The 19,713-nt window shown below is 35.6% G+C and overlaps 3 protein-coding genes across 4 annotated transcripts; all 3 read right to left on the minus strand.

The window, feature by feature from the left end:
* On the minus strand, positions 3,700–7,263 carry LOC108661072 (glutamate receptor 3.2-like). The gene is made up of 6 exons (XM_018116756.1): positions 6,859–7,263; positions 6,534–6,637; positions 5,296–5,545; positions 4,715–5,027; positions 4,164–4,495; positions 3,700–4,104 (listed from the first exon to the last, which is right to left on the minus strand). The coding sequence occupies exons 1-6, from the start codon at positions 7,261–7,263 to the stop codon at positions 3,700–3,702; spliced, it is 1,809 nt and encodes a 602-aa protein (XP_017972245.1).
* Positions 9,192–14,720, minus strand: LOC18611125 (glutamate receptor 3.5). Its single transcript, XM_007047191.2, has 5 exons — positions 13,077–14,720; positions 11,952–12,577; positions 11,137–11,452; positions 9,935–10,338; positions 9,192–9,824 (listed from the first exon to the last, which is right to left on the minus strand). Exons 1-5 carry the CDS (start codon positions 13,354–13,356, stop codon positions 9,414–9,416), a joined length of 2,037 nt encoding a protein of 678 aa, XP_007047253.2. The 5' UTR covers positions 13,357–14,720; the 3' UTR covers positions 9,192–9,413.
* LOC18611126 (glutamate receptor 3.2) lies at positions 14,854–19,027 on the minus strand. 2 transcript variants are annotated; one of them, XM_018113952.1, is made up of 6 exons: positions 18,713–19,010; positions 18,222–18,374; positions 17,409–18,001; positions 16,733–17,036; positions 15,499–15,893; positions 14,854–15,362 (listed from the first exon to the last, which is right to left on the minus strand). In XM_018113952.1, the coding sequence occupies exons 1-6, from the start codon at positions 18,969–18,971 to the stop codon at positions 14,991–14,993; spliced, it is 2,076 nt and encodes a 691-aa protein (XP_017969441.1). In that variant the 5' UTR covers positions 18,972–19,010; the 3' UTR covers positions 14,854–14,990. The 2 variants fall into 2 exon arrangements, with proteins under 2 accessions (XP_017969441.1, XP_017969442.1); XM_018113953.1 differs by having other exon boundaries at positions 15,213–15,376; positions 18,713–19,027.

The following is a 19,713-nucleotide window of genomic DNA, read 5'->3' on the forward strand; positions in this document are numbered from 1 at the left end:
ATTTAAATTAGATAAACAATATTAATAATTAAATCATCAATTATTAATATTTTAAATAAATTACCAATTATTAATATTTAAAAAATAAAATATAAAATTAATCATAATAATATTTAAATTAAATAAAATATTAATATTTAAATTATCTATTATTAATATTTTAAATAAATAATCAATTATTAATTTTCAAAAATAAAATAAAATAAAATAATTGATCATCATAATATTTAAATAAAATAAAATATTAATATTTAAAATATAAATAATTAAATTATAAATAAATATTAATATTAAAATTATCAATTATTAATATTTTAAATAAATTATCAATTATTAATATTTTAAAAATAAAATAAAAATTAATCATAATAATATTTAAATTAAATTAAATATTAATATTTAAATTATTAATTATTCATATTTTAATTAAATTCTAGATTATTAATATTTAAAAAAATCTAATAAAAATAAAATATCATATAAATAATAAAATGTGTTTTTGTCTTTTTATTTTTTATTCCTTTCTTATTCTAAAATTATTGTTACCAACCAAATACTACAATAAGTCATAATATTATTCATGTCCTATTCTCTTTGTTATACCAAACTAAGTAATAAGTATTTTATTCTATTCTCACCTCATTCTATTCTCACATAATAATTATTCTATTTTATTCCTATCTATTCCGTCAACCAAACGTATCCTTATAACCTAAGCAAACTAATTTATGGGAACTTAAATTACTTCCATTTTTAACTTTTATTCAAGATTCAATGGTCAATAGAATGGGAAATAGTTGCAAGAAAAAGGTGTCCCGAAATCATTACAAAGCCTTTTTAAGCTTTTTCATTCCTCCTGGTTTCTGAACAGTGACCGGCCGGCATTTGCTTTGAGGTTTCATTTTCATTTACCTGAAGCAGACGAAGGACTTTGTAGAGGGATTGTTTATTCTTCAAGCAGGCATTTGAATGGAAGGTTCTGCTTATGGAAATATTGATCAAAGTAAAAAATGCAATGTTCAAAGAGACTTGCAGGTAATCCACCCAAAGTTTCAGGACTGACCCTTTATTCTTTCTTATTCTCCAAGTCTAATCTAATACGCGGTAATGGTGCTAATCGACAAATTTAACAAATACCTTCCCTCAAGGGTCAATCCACTAAAGTAATCAAAGGCAAGGATCTTTCGGCGAAAATTAATGTGAGAAAACAATGTACCATGATGATGAAGAATGAGAAAGTCTTTGCTTCCTTGCTAAGATGTAATTAAACTAAGGTCAATTATATATGAATAGTGAAAAAAGGTATAATGTTTTAAATTTTTTTTACATAATCTAAAAATATTTAAATAAATTTTTATTTTTTATTTTATTAAATCAAATCTTTATATTTTTATTTTGATTTAAATATATTTTTATAATTAATAGTTGATAAATTATTATTAAGTAAAATAATATTTATTATTTTTTATGTTACATGATGTTGATGTGGTGTAAATGTAGATGGTGAAAAATGTCCTGTTACTATGTTATCATAATTAAAAAAAATATTCTAAGTGTAGTTTAAGTTTGTTTAAATTTATTTACAAATAAAAAAAGGGTACTTCCAAAAATTCTAAAATTTTGAATTATCATTTAATTGAATTGATGTATATTAATTAGCCCATGCATAATCAATGATGCATGTATTTTCATATTCCAACGTGAATATATTAAAATTGGAAATTTTGTCCCTAAAAGCCTCAATAAATTAGACCCAAAGAGAGACCAAATTAAGTTGAATCATATCCAGGAACGGAGGCTTTAGACACAGATCACATCAAATTGACATCATTTTAATGATCTTGAGACCGAAGGAGAAAAAGAGAAAGGGACCCGTTTCTTCCTTTTGCTTAATTAGTTGGTTGCCGGTCACAACAAGCCTTATACTATGACTTGAACTCTAAGCCCACCCCCACTATGAATAATTCCGACCGAGCATATGCCACTAGGATGCTTTGCCCTATGGAAAAAATATTTAAAAATTGTCAACTTTATTTTAAGTTCGAGCTTATCACATATTATTAATTATAGATTATAATAACTGAATAAGCAATCTTTTTTATTGCATTTTAATATCAAGTTTCAATGTGGAAGAAGAGGGTCTGGCGGCGGCTTTCCGTCAGGCAAATAGATAGTTTAGTGGCAACTTGGCAATACCAATTCTTTATTGTCATAAAATGATTGGGTTCTTATGTTGCTTGCTGGCAGCGTGATTGCCGGCACTGAAATTTTGTTTAATGGGACGAAACAAACAAATTAAGGTATTTTCAGAGTGGATTAATGAAAACATAAAGACTTGGTTTGGTTGGCCCAAGCCAAGACCCAATATCAGGGGCCATATATGTTTTTCAAAGTAAAAAAGATGATTTTGACAAGGTTTTCAAGGTCCATCGTCAATCATGCCCTTATTGTTGTGTATAAATAAATAATAGTAGTGTATATATAATCTCCCAAGGGAGTCATTTATAAAAAATATAAATGAATCTAAGTATTTACTGATTCAAAAAAAAATATTATACGCATTCAAGATTTGAATTGTCGGGGAGGAGAGAGAGAGATTTCAAATCTCAATTATTGTTAAAACCTTAATGAATGGTAAAAATGTGTTGATTATTCATTATTGACCATAAATAAGTGGGTCTTAGTGATTAGTTATAAGAATCTGAAGCAAAACTGGTAGAATTACTAATTATATCTCACAGTAAAAACCATTGCTAGTCTAAAATCAGGGTACTTAATTCTTTTGTTCACTTTAACTTGAAAAATTTTACGGTTTTATTCATCTCGTAAGTTGAAAGTGGATGAATAATTAAATATTCAGTTGAATTTTAATACAAATTGATAAAAGATTTAAGGTTTATTTTGGAAATTGTAACATCCTCTTCAACTCTAACGAGAGTTCATTGTCCAATGAGACATTACTAATACCCAAAGCTACCTTTTATACAAAATGTCATCATTTACGTTAACATATAATATACTTAATATTACTATTTGCAAATAGTTCGTGATAATTTTTTTGAATAAAAATCATAGACAAAAGAGAGTTTCCAAAAAATGTATTGTAGCACTAAATATTTGTGTAGCCTATTAAGGTATCTAGGAAGGTCTGGTAATAAGAGAGAATTTGAACCGGAGCCTGACCTTCTTGTCATGATTTTGGATGGTTTTGGCAACAACATCATTTAAGGCGGGTGCCATTTGCTGCCACAATACATCATGATTTTGGACCATATATGTTAACATCGTATGGTCAGCAATATCTTAATTAATATTATTACATGCAAGACATGGTCAAGTAGACTATGATTGTTTTACTCGTGAAGGGGTCATCGATATCAACATACCCCATTTCTTATCTTTGGTCGGCTAACCCAATAGGGTAACAAATTAATTTTTATAAAAAAATCCATATATTTGTTTGTTTTAGTGGTATCATGGTTTAGCACATTACTAGATTTATATTTTTTTTCTTTCTTTATTTTCTTCATGCATACATTAATTAATAATAATTCCTGGCAATATTCCACTTCTTCCTAATAAATGACACTCACACTCGTATTAATGATGGCTGAAATTAGTGAAAATTACTAATGATGCTGGAAAAATTCTCTGGCAAATGTTGGCTTGATTTGATGACTTGACAGACAGGGAAAGGTACTAGGAGTTGTTGATAGGTTGAACTTGGGAAGTGGAAGTTATTGGTGAAATTTGGAGCTGATGGTTTCGCCTCTGGTAATGAGAGAAGAAGACAGTTGTCAACCACATCCAAAGTCCTCCACCCTTCAGCAGTCTCTGAATGCAGCTCTCCATACGTCTTTTCAAGACACGAATGACTGTGATTAATAATACACTGGCAGAAGCGCCTCCTGAGAAAATGAACAAACCTGTAAAGGGCCCTGGTGCAATTCCTGGGATGGTAGTAACAGTTTGATCAGATGTCCAATTTGAACAATCTGAAAAGGAAAGCGTATCTTCCCCCAATTGCTGCAATTCCCCTGCCTGCTTTAAGTTAAGAATCGCCTCTGACATATCTGACGCCAATCGAGAAGATCGTTGAAACACCTACATACTAAAACATTGTAAGAAACAGATGCAGATCACCTCGAAGTTAGGATATTAACCAAAGGAGTGTCACTTAGATTACAAATCCAAAACTGCCCAGATCGTAGGCGGGTCCCGACTTGGTAAAGTCCTTGCAAGTATTTCGCGAGGAAGACTTCGGCGCGAGGTGTCAACAAGAATGCAGCCTTTATATTTCCACCCGACAAAGCTTTCTCATAGTCATCAACTGATTCGATGTTTGTCCTCGTGAGCGAATCAACATCTAATCCACATGGCTCAACTTGTGAACTTGTTACCATAGAGCTAGGTCTGGCGGTAAAGGCCATAGTGCCAATCATGGTCAATTGTAACCATGGAACCAGCAGTAAATAAGACAATCTGTTTCTCGGTCCTGCAAATCGAAGATGGTGAAAGTTTTTTTAGGTGTTAAATCAACAATACCTTTCTTTGCAGCGTATATAATTGTAATCGGGTTCTTGCCCTCTCAATTAATGTCCTCTAAACTTCTTTGTTTTTTCCACAATTGCTATCCTTAGCCCAATTGTATTTTCTTCTTTACTCTTTAAATATCTTTACATTTGATTGTACCATACATCAGATGCCATCTTACTGTGTTCATTGAAGAGGAAAGCAAAAGGGAAGTAGAACACAGCTCCAACTTGTCTTGAAGGTGAATCAGTCGATTCATTGCAGGTTCTAAGTTCAATGAACCAGATAGCAAGACCAGTGAAGACAGCCATAGCCGCCATTGCAAGCCACATCTCTCGAGAAAAGGGGCTCATGAACCACAAAACTCTGTTCAATCCATTGTCTTTTTTCTTTACCACCATCACCATCCTTAATTCAGCATAGGGCTGCGAGAATTCTACAATGTGAGAGCGGTCTGCTGTTATTACTATACCGCCAACAGCTGCATCAAAGGTCTTGGCCATACATACAAAATCTCATCAGTCTTACTCTGTAATTCTTGATGTTATTGGTTATTTAAAAATTTTTCTTGGTAGAAGAATAATGATTAATTGAAACAGAGAAAGGGTTTTAGGACATAGAATGTAGAGTAATGTTTGTCTTGCCTCTGCCATATTTGGCTTTGACTTCCAGGCCACAAAGGGCCCATCATGGATTAATTCTCTATCAAATCTTCTTTTCAGGACGAAAAATAAGAAAGCTGGAAAGAAAATTGATACTGACCTTACAGGCAACTTCCTCCACAAATTGATCACAAGATCCATAAAATGGAAACAGTTTGTAAGTGAAATGGTACGGTAGAACTGCAACGGTAGCTTTAAAAACATCGATCGAAATCCCTTGCATGTGTGGTTTCTTCTGGTTCTCGTCATGACTTGTGTTCACAAACTGCCTGAAAGTTGATCTTACTAGAACCACGACGCTGAAAACTCTAGAACGCTGTAGAAAGTTTGAAAATGATAAGAGTGCCTGTCTGTTGTGAAAATTGTCCAAAAATCAACAAAGATAAAATTCAAAAAAATCAAGTAAATAAAAAAATATAAGAATTTACGTGGTTCGGTCTTTTGCTTACGTTCACGGAGTGAAACTGTTCTTTCTATTATTGAGAAATTAAAATACAATAAATTTACCTCTATGGTTCCTCAAACCAACCCAAGATCCCTTACACACTCTTTCTCAATAACTTTCTAAGAACACTCACCCAAACCACTCTAACTCCACCTAAAGCAAAAGATAGAGTTATAAGGTGTTCCCTCTCTAGAACTCTCAAAGCACTACTTGCAATTCTAAAGCGTAGAGATCAATTTTTATAATATAAAAGTTCAAAGTAGAATGTAATTAGGACTCGATGTGAAATAGGAAGTTTAAAACCATACAATTACTCAATGTTGTATACAAATAAGGCTCATAATCAAATGAGATTTAGAATTCTAGTCAACCTAAAAGTCAACAAATCTTCACCTTTGACTTGAATTCAAACTCCTTAAACCTTTTCCACTAGTTGCATCTAATTACAATTTTCTAACTCCACCTACTTTCTAACACCTTGAACAACTCTTTAAGCACAAGACTTTCCAAATCATTGGCTTTTATAATTACCACGACTGTACATACTGAATTAAGTATGGTCTAACACTCGATTCCACAAAACGACCAATGCACCTATGTAGCTGTCAAGTCAATGGCACTAATTGACTTCGGAAAAGGACCTCGATGACCCTTCCAATTCATTACTGACAAGATTTTTCATCCTTTCACCATCGCCTACACCATGGGAACCTTCCATCACCTCCTCGACAAATGAAATCTCACTTCGGTGGCTACCATCTCCTGTGCACTATTCCCATCCTTTCGAGGCCTCACATTTTAGACGATACAAGCCATTATGCAAATTCCCCCTTATCAGGACCATGTTGCCTTGTGTGACTTTTACCACTCCATCACAAGTAGAATATCCATACCTTTTGGAGTCTAAAAGGTTCAATGATATTAGATTCTTACGCATCTTTGGGACATAGGCCACACCACTCAAAGAGCTCATAACCCCATCAAACATTTTGATACCCTTTGCATTGAAAACATTGAATATTGTTGGATCTAGACTTGCCACCTTTAGATCCCTTATTAGTTGACTTCTTCCTACGAATCTCAGTTACCAATGCCAAGCCATTTGGATCTCTATCTCATTTCCTTACTTTTCTTTCGAATTTCAAGAAACATTAACGTTGCTTGTGCTTATTCTAACATTATTGTATCCATCCCACATATCAAAGGTTCCACAAATACCTCATAGGAGTCTGAAAGCGAAGCTAGGAACAACAGTTCCTTTTCCTCTTCCTCCACCTTCATATCAACCTTCTTCAACTGATCAATGATCCTATCGAATTCATTCATATGCTTCATAAGGTCTCCATTCTGCTTCATCTTTAAGTGATACAACTTTCGCCTAAGCTGTAACTTGTTGGAAAAACTTTTCGCCAAGTAAATCTTCTCTAACTTTGCCCACAATCTTGGAGCAGAATCCTCATCAATAACATAGTTAAACACGTTATCTCTAATGCAAAGCCAAATAGTGCTCACATACCTTTGCTCTAACTCTACCCATTCAACATCCTTCATGTCATTTGGTTGTCCTTCCTCATTTCCTAACAAGGAGCGCATTAAACCTTGCTGCATAAGGAGATCTTTCATCCTTCTCTGTCACTGCGTGAAACTAGTCTTCCCATCAAACTTCTCAATTGAAAAATTTGTAGAATTAGTAACTTTTGACATTCTTGTTGAATCTTGAATTTACCGAACCCAAAGCTCTGATACCAGTTGTTGTGAAAATTGTCCAAGAATCAATAAAGATAAAACTTAGAGAAATCAAGCAAACAGAAAAATACAAGAATTACGTGGTTCGACCTTTTACCTACATCCACGGAGTGAAATTGTTCTTTCTATTATTTAGAAATTAAAGTACAATAAATTGATCTCTATGATTCCCCAAACTAATCCAAGATCCCTTGCACATTCTTTCTCAATAACTTCCCAATAACACTCACCCAAACCACTCTAGCTCCACCTAGAGCAAAAGACAGAGTTACAAGGTGTTCTCTCTTTAGAGCTCTCAAAGCACTATTTGTAATTCTAAAGCCTAGAGATATACTTTTATAGTATAAAAGTATAAAGTAAAATGTGATTAGGACTCGATGTGTGGAATAAAAACTTTAAAACCATACAATTACTCAATGTTATACACAAACAAGGATCCTAATCAAATGAAATCTAAAATTCTAGTCAACCTAAAACTCAACACTGTCATTTGAAATTGCCTGCTCAAACTTTGCCATTGATGACTTGTTATGTTGAAGGCAACGATGTCTAAACAACAAATTCCAATGTTCTTTGGGGGAGACTCTTTCCACTGGTAGAAGCTGATTTGTTTAGCAACATTCTGGAAAATTTCAAATATATGAGGAGCAATGCAAACCGCTGAACATACTAGTTCCGGTGTCACTTTAGAGAATTCACGTATATTGCAAAGTATTGTTTTTTTGCTTTTTCTGTTACGCTTACCCCTTTTAGTAGTCAATGTAGATTCATAACTTACTAGCGTGCAAGAAATTGCCAAGGGATTCGAATTCAAATTGGTTGTCAAATAATAGTCTGCATTCAACACTGTGATATTATAAATTTGACAGACTGATAAAAAACAGTCTCGTTAATCCACAATACAGCCAATGTAACGAATATGACTGAACATTGGATTTCAGAAAAAAATTTCAATGGGCAAAGAGCCAACTTCAATTTTGATTGATTGGAGTTGGAATGATAAATAAATTTTCTTATACTAATTCTTAATCAAAAGCATAATCTAGATGCATATGAAGATTGAGAATACATTGAGTTTCCAAACAAGGAAAAGTATTACCATCCATTTCCGCTGGAGTAATATTCCTGTAAAACTCGTAGAAGGATAGGTGCATTGGGGGTGTATGAGTAGTTAAGGCAACAGAAAGCATCGTGTATATTTCTTAGTTGCTTTCTCTTCTCCATCGTCCTTACTTCTTACCTCATTGCAAGATATTGATGGTAATAGTAATAAAAGAGTGATAAAACGCTTAGCAAAATTGCTACCCATTTCCTCCTGCCTAGAGCAGATAGTTCTCTTCTTTTGGTTGAATATCTGTTGATGGTTTAAGTGCTGGTTCAATTGGAACTGTCGAAGCCAGTTTTACTAATTTTGGGTCAACACTAAACCTTTCAATGCTTGATTTAATATTAGCAAACTATCTCGTTTGAATTCATTCTCATTGGTTGCTGATATACATACGGCCAGCAGTTTCGCCCGTACAGCCTGAACCGCCGGCTATGCACAAATCCTCTTCCCTTGACCCTCGTACTAATTATTCTCTTCTTCACATGGTCCACTTCTTTATTCATCCCCTAGATCGGATATAACAAACTTAATGTTGGCCAATATGCCAACTTTATAATCTTTGAATGCCTTAATTCATAGATTTATTTTACTGCCTTAATTTTGTTATGCTTACCCATTACTTTGTCTTAAGACATAAACCAATGATGAGTTGAAGTAAACTTTCCGCTAGAAGAGGAATAATTCGTAAGTACTGTATGTTATTAAGTAAAATTCATGGTTTTTTTTTTTGACCAAAAGAATTATGAGTATATACTTAGTATCTTTGATACAAACTCCACACCACCTTTTATCATTTGTATTAAGGTCAAGTGGCAACTCATGTCACCTTATCTACTCATGTAATTATTCTAATCAAAGTGAATGGAAATGAAATCTAACCCGTCCTTTATGATATGCCAATTTGATGGTTTAGTGGACACTATAATAATGTACCAGGAGCCGCTGATCCTTGTGTTTGGGAGGGGGAGCTTATCCTTGATAATTGAATTTGAAGCTCATTTCTCCTCTGGTTCCGAGAAAACTGAGTTGTGAGCCACACCCAAAGTCCTCTACCCATCAACATTCTCTGAATGCAGCTCTCCAAACGTATTTTCATCTGACGAATGACCGTGATTAACATTGCAATTGCAGATGCCAGGCCTGATAAAATAAACAAACCTGAGAAGGGCCCTGGTCCTATTCCTCGTTTCATGGTGCCATCAATAGTTGAACTTGAACAATCCGAAAAAGATAACATTTCTTCCCGCATTTGCTTGAATTTTCCGCTCTTTATTAATCTAAGCATCGCCTCTGACATCTCTGGAACTAAAGAAGAACCCCGTGGAAACACCTATAACACAAAGCTAAAAATGGTAAAAAGACATGTCCAAAAGCTTGAACAACAAACAAGGCTAAATAACCAAAACCAATAGTGGAAGTGAAGGGTATCGTTGATATTACAACTATAGAACCACGTAGATTACGGTATGGCCTCCACGTTGTGAAGCCTTTGCAGTATTTTGCAAGGAAAACATCGGCATAAGGCGTCAAAAGGAATGCAGCCTTTATCTTTCCACTTGATAGAGCCTTGGCATAATCATCAATTGAAGACTGAGCAATGTTCTTGATATTATTTGGCTGGAACCCTAAGACCTCTACTATAAACCGGAAGATAATAGAGTCTCCATCACAACCGATAATAGCATTTGTTATCTTGAGATTTTCTATATCCAAATAAGATGGCTCAGTCTCTGAGCTTGTTATCATGGAAGTAAAACTTGCTGTATAGGTTGAAGTGACAACCAGGATCAGGATTAACCATGGGGCCAGCACAAAATAAGTCAAGCTGCTCCTGGCAGATTCTCCTGCAATATGAACAGTTTATGAATAACTGATCAGCATTCCTTCATTCTTGAATTATTCCCTTTCTTACTTACATTCGAAACTTTTCGTTTCATAAATTAATTTTCAATCCCAATTGCAACGACGAACTAGACATAAAAAATTGAATACAAAACAAAGACCAAATCGTCCCATTCCAAATTAAAATCAGTCCCATAATAACTCAGAAACAGAGGCAGCAGATTCCCCGAACAAGAGTATACAAAACAGAGTAACTCCGCTATCTTAGCCATCCCCTTTAGAACATCCACTATTGAACCAGAAAGAGCGAGCTCCACTCCTCAAGCAAAACTACAAGTTCCTATTTCTATTTACCCAAAAAAGTTACTTTCCATGATAGTATAACAAACTTGGACATCCTTTATTCGTCCACAAGTAATTCAGTCATGTGGCGTCTTTGCCACAACTAGAGCTTATCTTTGTATGTTTCTTTGCCAAGTCGGTGTTTCATGCCAATAGGAGTCTCTAGCATTTACAGCTTGAGACTAATAATGACATATTGACTGTATGGCTAATAAAATCCACCTTTAAAAAAAAAAAAGTCATGTGGCAGCAGATAATGTAAGAAGTAGAAAGCAAGGTGTAGAGAGTCGCAAAAGAGAACCAGAAGACAGCTAAGGACCCTAGTATTAGCTTTGGGGTTAGATCTAGGTGCTTGTATTCTACAATGTAGTGCTCAACGTTAATTCCATATAAAAAACATGCTCAAGGGCAAGGTGAAATGCGTAAATTTAAAATTAACCAAAAATAGATTATCTTACTATGTCCTCCGTAGAATAGAGTCGCAAAAGAGAACCAGAAGAAAGCTCCAACTTGTCTAGAAGGCAAGTTACCACCAGATTCATTACCAGTTCTATGTTCAACTAAGCAAATAACAAAAGCAGTGAAGACAGTCATTAATGCCAAAGTAAGCCACATCTCATCGGTGAAAGGGCTCATGAATGAAAAAACTTGGTTCAATTCAATATCTTTCCTCATCACTATCACCGGTCCTACTTCAAGATAGGGATATGAGAATTCTACAAGCTGGGACCGTTCCTCTTTAATTACTGTTAAGCCAACAGCTGCATCAAAAGTCTTCAATGTACAAAAAAGAAGTTCAAATTTCAATTAGTCAAATGATGTTCGATAATATTTTGTCAATTTTCATATATGATCTTTTTTCACTGGATTTGGTCATAGCCTCATAGGGGATAACCACGTTATAAAGCATTTTAAGAAAAACTTTCGAAAATGTTAGCTGGAGATTAATCTATTCATATATTTACTGAGATTGAGAGCTTGCATGAATTATGAACTAGCACAATGCATGTGCAGATAGCTTGTGGAGTTAGTTTTGTGTGTTTCAGTCAGCTTTGCTGAAATGTCAGTAAGCATGTGAGTGTCATGCAATGCAGCCAATGCATGCATGGACTAGATTTCTGTTCATATATTTTTGTAAGTTTATTTTTCTAATTAATTCCACCTACATCTTCTGGTCATAGTAGAGCTAAAATCTACTTACATGTTTACATCACAGTACAGTTAGCACTAACAATAAGCAGCTGGAGAAGTGCACGGATAAGGAACAACAAACCTCGTGAGCAACTTCCTTCAGCAATTGATCCTCAGAACCGTAAAATGGAACCAGTTTGTAAGTGGTATTGACTGGCATCATTGCAACAGCTGCTTTAAAGATATCAATCCAAAACCCTGTTATTTGCGTTTCTCTGTGGTTCTCGTCATGACTTGTGTTGGCAAACTGCCAGGGAATCGATCTTACTGGTACGGCGATGGTTAACTCAGTATAATACTGAAGTGGCCGGGATGTCGAAAATGATAGAGTAGCAGCCATTTGAATAATCCCACCTGCATTTTGCTTTGGATGGCTATTCATGTTGAAAGTGACGATTTCTAAATCACTAACCCTGTCCGACTCATCGTCGACAAACGTCCCAGGCTTCAACCACTGGTAATTGCCAATTACACTAGCAATTTGGCGAGTAATTTCATACATATGACGAGAAATGTAACTCGTTGACGATTCGTTTTCCATTATTGATTTAGCCTTTGCAGGCAGAGCACAAAGTACGGTCGCTTTGGTTCTTCTGGTAACCTCATTTATTGCAGCGGTAATTGCAGCTTCATAATTTGTGACCGTACAAAGAATTGGTAAATTTTGTGAAGTCAGATTCCTCATGGCCACATAAGATTGATAAGACTCTGCAATATTCAACAGCTTCATGTTGTCAGATCTGTTGCTTTAATCATACATGCATTAATTCAACAAAGAAATACTACGTACTTTTAAAGCTTGAACCATTTTGGTAGCAAGTCATTTCTTGTAGAAAAGAATACATGATGAGCCTTCACTATTTTAGAGCAACCTTACAAGTTGGAATACTAGCAGTAGCATATATATAAGAATAGAAGATGTAATTACAGGAGAAAATATATTGAATTAAACTTAAGCTGCAAATTGTTATCTTGGTTACTAGAGCCTAGAAACAAAACTAAATGATGAAGGAAAGGTAAAATCATAATTGATTAAAAAAATTATTACTAACTAAAATAGACCACTAATTCTTAACATAATTGGAGTTTGATGACGCTAAGAAATAATCAAATCAAATAATTAGAAACACTGTAATCTTCCTTAGGTCAAACCTCAAGATGAATGACAGAATTTTCGAAATAGAAGTACATATCTATATATACATACCATCCAGATCTATGGGAGTAACTTTCCCATGCGAATGGTTGAATCTTAATTGGATTTGGTGTGCAACTCCCCGGGCGTTACAACGCATTATACATTGATCGTCCCCGTTAACTTTCTCTTCTCCATCTCTTATCGCGCTACAATTTGATGACGGTAAAAGCAATAGCAACAGAAAGAAAAAGAGCTTGGCAAAGGTGCTACTCATTTCCTCCTGCCTGAAGCTGAAATTTTTTTTTTCGATTGTTGTAATTGAATCTCCTTCCCTTTGAGTGTTGGCCATCTGTCAAGGGAAGGCGAATTTTTTAATTTTGGGTCGACGTTGGACTTCCCTCGCGTCTTCTGACGTTCCTGTCATGTAATATAAAATACCTTGCGGAGCTTCCTTGCTCTTTCACTCTCTTTCGAAATTTCATGGTAATTGTTTAGGGGGTATGTTGCGTTGAAGAACGAGCATTGAGATGCAAGCCAGCTTTGAGTTGAAAATTAGCCCTCCCTTCGTAATTCTAGAAAAGAGTTTAAATTATATTAAGATGAAAAACCGTCACGTCAGGGCAACGTCAGCCGAGAGAAGGGCAAAGTTCCTGGTAATCAACGTGGTTAGGACATTTGCAGTCCTTGAATGGGATGGGAGAGTAAGTCAAAAATTGCAGGAGTTATGGGTATCTATTGGCCACGTCCACAATAAATGGAGATTGATACGATTGGCGGGTGGAAGTGGGGCAGAATGAGTTGTCGAGAGTCATACTGGCAAAATACAAATTAAAAAGAGGGCAGTTGGCTGCTGTTCATCGCTTGAAGCAGTACAGGGGTACCCTCTCCCGTGGATGATATCAACGGAGTGCAATGGAAGCTACGTTTGAAAAAGGTAAGGTGAGTCGACTGGCTAGGGGAGGGGGCGTCCTTCCGAAAGAGTAGGACCATGCTGTGCTACCGACGGGGGAGTCTTAGGGCGGGAGACGGTAACAACGGCTCAGACTAGGCTTGAGATTACTGGTGAAGTTGAAGCTGCAGATTTAGGGACAAAGCTTTTGGGTGGTTTGTTATTCTTTTAAGTAGTATGCAATGGCGATGGGGTATGTAGCATCTGGAGGCTCACGAGTGCAGTTCTTACTCAGGCAGCTTGTTTGGGTAACAGGGGTTTCACCTCTGATGCTCTCACCGAGCACTGAGGCAAGGCAGGATGTTCGGGACGGTGATGCTTCAAATTTCTCCACGTTCCTGTGGAGATATCGGCTGATCAAAAGCAACAATAGGTTTCTGTATCCCCATCTGGTGGAGGAAAGGTGGTTATATGTCAGGGGTGCGTTAGTGTGTTTATGTCTTGTTATGGCTGGACGTTCTGTGTAACATCGGGGGCTGGTTCCTGTGTTCAGGAATGGGTACTAGACGTTTAATGGTGTATTTAAAGTGGTGTGGTCAAATTAGGCCTCGTCCCTTCGAGGTTTAGGAGTTTTTAGTTTTTGCTGGAGAGGCCGAGTGACGGTTATGAATTAGAAGTTTTTCTTCTTTTTGTATTCTTTATTGACCAGTTTTCTCCAGTAACTGATTGACTATCTCAACTAAATGGTAAATAGTAAATACATACCGGAGAGGGGTAATATAAGTAAACAAATTCCCGCCGGAGGGAACGCTGAAATCCTTTTTGTTGCGCAGGCAACAATGAAAAGGCTGAGGCCACCATCATAATGGTTGCTTCAAGAGCCCAGTTACTTGTTGGTATAAGCTGATATGGTTTCCTCCCACATATTCAACTCCTTTCTGATACATAAGCAGTACGTAGCATATGGCAGTAAGATTCATGCTAATAATTATCAGATTACAGATGCTGGAAATTCCCTGACATTTTTTTGCCTGCTAATTTGATGACTTAACCCACATGATAATGTACCAGGAGTTGTATATATATATATATATTTACTGATTGGAACTTATTCTTGCAAGTCGGAGCTCATTTGTTGTCTGATTATTAGGAGAGAAGAGAATTGTCAACCACACCAAAAGCCCCCTACCCATCAACATTCTCTGAATGCAGCTCTCCCAACGTCTTTTCAATAAACGAATGACTGTAATTGCCAATGCAGTTGCTGAAGCACCTCCTGATAGAATGAACAAACCTGAAAAGACCCCAGGCCCAATTCCTTGGGGAAAAGTTTCATCAGATGTTGAACTTGAACAATTTGAAATGGATAGCGTATCTTCCTCCATTTGCTGCAATTCCCCTGCCTCCTTCAGATTAAGAATCGCCTCTGACATATCTGCAGCCAATGGAGAACCCCTTGGGAACACCTATAACACAAGATCTTAAAACAAATTAATGGTATACATATTCTTAAACCACCTGGAAGCTTGAACAATGGCCAAGAAAGACTAACTATAAAAGCAGTACTGAAAAATTTAACTGAAAGAGAATAGTTGAGATTACAAATCCAAAACTGCCTAGATTGTAGGCAGGTCCCGACTTTGCAAAGGCGCAGCAGTATCTTGCAAGGAAAACATTGGCGTCAGGCATTAATAAGAATGCAGCCTTTACATTTCCACTTGATAAAGCGTTGGCACAGTCATCAACTGAAGCCATCTTTCTTATATTCTTTCGCTTGAATCCCAAACTTTTCACTAAATATGTGACGGTAAAAGAATTTCCATCAGTAGCAATAGCTGCATTTGTCTTTCTGAGTGAATCAGCATTCAAGTGAGATGGCTCGTCAGCTTGTGAACTTGCTACCATAGAACTAAGGCTTGCGGTAAAGGTCGTCGTGACAATCAGGATAAGAATTAGCCATGGAACCAGCACATAAAAAGACAATTTGTTCCTGGGTCCTGCAAATAAAAGGTCTTACTCTTTAACTACTGCTGTTAAGAGCCTTTCTCGTAGCATTTTCTATTTTACTCTTCTACTATTTTTTCTCATACATTTGAAATTTTACTGCCTGTATACCTTAGTAGCATTTTAGAGAGAAACCTAGTAAATGGATTAGGCTACAATGCAAATGAATAAATAAATACTTAATACTATAAACATGAAATTCTTTGAAACAGTCTTAGAAGCGGCTCTGTTTTTCAAGAATTTCTGATCTTAAAAACTTTCCACAACATTTAAAGTATGAGCCAAAAAAAATGACATTAAACCTAATATTTATTGTAATTATAATATGCGAGGCTAGAATTTATTAAAAATAATCTCTAGAAAATTAAAGCAAAAAATATGTATGTACATGCCTGAAATTGAAATCAGAGAAAATAAAATTGACAATGAAGCAACGAAAATTTTATATGCTTTCATAAAAAGAGCAAAATAATTAAGGAAAGCAGGTGAGTGCTGCCAGAGTCATCTAAAAACAGGAAAACATAAAAATTGGATGTCAGTTTTCATGCACTGAATTCATGGTAAATCAGCAAGGTAATAGATTGACTAATTAGTGGTAGACAAATTGTCTGGAAATTTAGACAGTGATTGGTTTAAATTATTGAATATTTAATGATATCATACTATTTTAATATGGTTCCAAATTCCAAGCATAATATATTTGATTAGTTTAGATTTGGGGAAGGGGATTCAAACCTTATTTTCTTTTACACACAGAAATCATGTTTAAGTGTAATATGCCGCATTAGTTATTTATGAAGCAGATGTAATAAAGTTTGTACGGTCATCTTACTATATTCATTGAGGAGGAAAGCAAAAGGGAAGCAGACGACAGCTTCAACATGTCTAGAAGGCATTTCGTTGCAGGTTCTATGTTCAATTACTCGGATAACAAAACCAGTGAGGACAGTCATAGCTGCCATTATAAGCCACATCTCTCGAGTTAAGGGGCTCATGAACCAGAACATATCCTTCAATTCATTGTTTTTTTTCTTGACCACCATCACCAATCCTAGTTTGGCATAAGGCTGTGAGAATTCTACAAGATGGGACCTTTCTGCTGTAATTACTATACCGCCAAGAGCTGCATGAAAAGCCTTCATTACACATACAAAATCTCATCAGTCCAACTCGTGATGTTGTTTGTTATTTTATGTAGTTTTTGTTGGTGGCAAAATATAGATTAGTTAGAAGAAAGGACGAGAGAATGAAGAGTTATTGCGTATGTTTGAAAAGTAAAGCATAAAGCACTCAAGCACTATTGCGTATGTTTGAAAATCCTTCTTCCAATTGCTCTTGTTTGGCTGAGGTTTAGTTTTGTAGAACAGAGAAGTTGTTTTAGAAACTGAGTAGAAACAAGCACTAAAGCATAATCGCAAATCCTACAAAAGGGGTTCAAAGTAGATTCTTTCAAAAACCATTTTTTCCCGGACTAACATTAGAAAAGCTGGAAAGTGGATGATACTGACCTTGCGAGCAACTTCCTTTAACAATTGATCACAAGAGCGATAAAATGGAACCAGTTTGTAAGTGAAACGGTTGGGCAGAACCGCAACGGTTGCTTTAAAAACATCGATGGACAATCCTTTCAGCTGTGGTTCCTTGTTGTCGTCGTCTTGACTTACGTTTGCAAACTGCTTGAAAGTTGATCCTACTAATACCGCAACAGTTAAAACTCTTGTATGCTGTAGAGACGTTGAAAATGATATAGTGGCAGTCATTTGAAATTGCCTACTAATTGTCTTCCTTGGGTGACTTGTTAATTCGAGGGTAGCGATGTCTAAACCACTAATTACGTAGGTGGAGGAAGATTTTCCCCACTGGTAGAAGCTGATGAGTTTCACGATTTCCTGAATAGTTTTATATATGCAATGGGTCATGTAAGTCGATTGAGGAACTCTTTCCGGTATTACCCGAGATATTTCACGTAGACCACAAAATATTGTTGCTCTTGTTTTCCTGGTAAACTGACCCCATTTCAGTTTAGCTTCATAACTTGTTAATGTGCAAAAACTGACCAAGGCATCGTGATTTAAACCGTTGATGGTAGTCAAATAATAGTCTGCATTTCAATAATTGACATTGAGAGAACTCATCGAAAAGTTGTCCATATATTTTCAAACATGCAGGCTACAGCCAAGAGAGCAAATGAACTAAACGACTGAATTTCTAAATCAAGTTTATTGGGAAAATATCAGAGAGTCAAACTGCTTAAAAATTCAAAGTTGGGATTAACTTTTGCTATAAACATGTGATAGAATTTTCAGAAGGAAGAAAAATACCATTCAGTTTTGTGGGAGTAATATTCCCATGCCAGTCGAAGAAGGATAATTGGATTTGAGGTCTATCTGGAATTAAGGGTACAGAACCCAGTATCTGTATCTTCTCAATGCCTTTCTCATCCCCATGGTCTTCAGTTCTAACCTCACTGCAATCTAACGATGGTAACAACAATAAAAGAGCGACAAAATGCTTAGCAAATGTTCTACCCATTCCCTCCTGTCCCAGGCCGCAGAATTTTTGTCCATATATACATATATTTCAACTCACAATACTTACAACTTGTTTTTTTACCATTCTCATGTTATTTTACTGAAATTGAAAAACAAAACTAAAGAAAAGTACGTCGATAACACTAATAGCAAGCAGCAAAGGTAATAACTACACTATGTACCAAAAGATGAATACAGATACGTTGGATGAGGATGTTGGTAGAGATGATAGATTCAAGTTCTGATAGTTATTCCCATCGGCTAAAACAACAAATCCATACCTGCCAGTTCCACCAGAGTAGAATTCCCGTGCAAAAGTTTGAACATTAAAACCATCTGACCTGGCCTGGTACTTATGCTGCAAACTACCTGTTCAGCCCTGCCCATCTTCACGGAAGCTTTCTTTTCTCTGTTGGATTGAGCCCTGAAACCTACAGACCCAAAGACATCTTCATCTCTTCCCTCAGTGCAATCTAACGACGATAACAACAGTAAAGGAGTGACCAAGAGCGTAGACAAAATTGTTATCCATTTCTTCATGCCTCCAGGCTCCAGCTAGCGAAAGATTTTCTCTTCTTTATTGAGCTAACGTCTGTTAATGGATTGCGTATTTGGAGGAAAAAAACAAAAAAGAACTTACCCAGAATCCACCTGTTACAGAGAGTCAACGACGAACTTACCACGCGGGATCATTTCTACGAATAATCCAAGTAAATACTAGATAGTGACGGCAAACGAGTATATAATTAATTCTGAGGGAAAAGTCAGTTGGGTTAGGTTAGTTTTACCATAGATTGTAGCAGATCACCATGCCCTGCCGCTACTATTCTGCCTCCTTCTATATGTAATTTCACTATTATTTGCTTTTATACATATTTCTATTTTTAATACGAGTTTAAATTTTGTTAAGACTGAGGGTAAATAACAATATTTACTACATCAACGAGCCAATACAGATTCGTTTTCTTTTTTTGCATTTCTTATATATTAAAACCAAATTGTGTCACACCAGATTACCCTTTCTTTAGGTTTTGTATCAAAGTCCACTACTCCACTAAAAAAATGATAAATTAAGAAAAGAAATAGAGGTTTTTTTTTTTTTGCAAATGTGACCTGCTATAATAAATCAAAAGTTATGAAATTGATTTATTTCTTTAATTTTGGTTTGATTTGTTGATATCAACACAAACTCAATAGTTTCTCAATTTAAATTAAATTAAAGTATTTTTTTATTTGTTATAACTCTTAATAACTCTAAGCATTTATACTCCACTTTATTTTT

This window comes from Theobroma cacao, chromosome 1, assembly GCF_000208745.1.
Source record: "Theobroma cacao cultivar B97-61/B2 chromosome 1, Criollo_cocoa_genome_V2, whole genome shotgun sequence".
Taxonomy (NCBI): domain Eukaryota; kingdom Viridiplantae; phylum Streptophyta; class Magnoliopsida; order Malvales; family Malvaceae; genus Theobroma; species Theobroma cacao.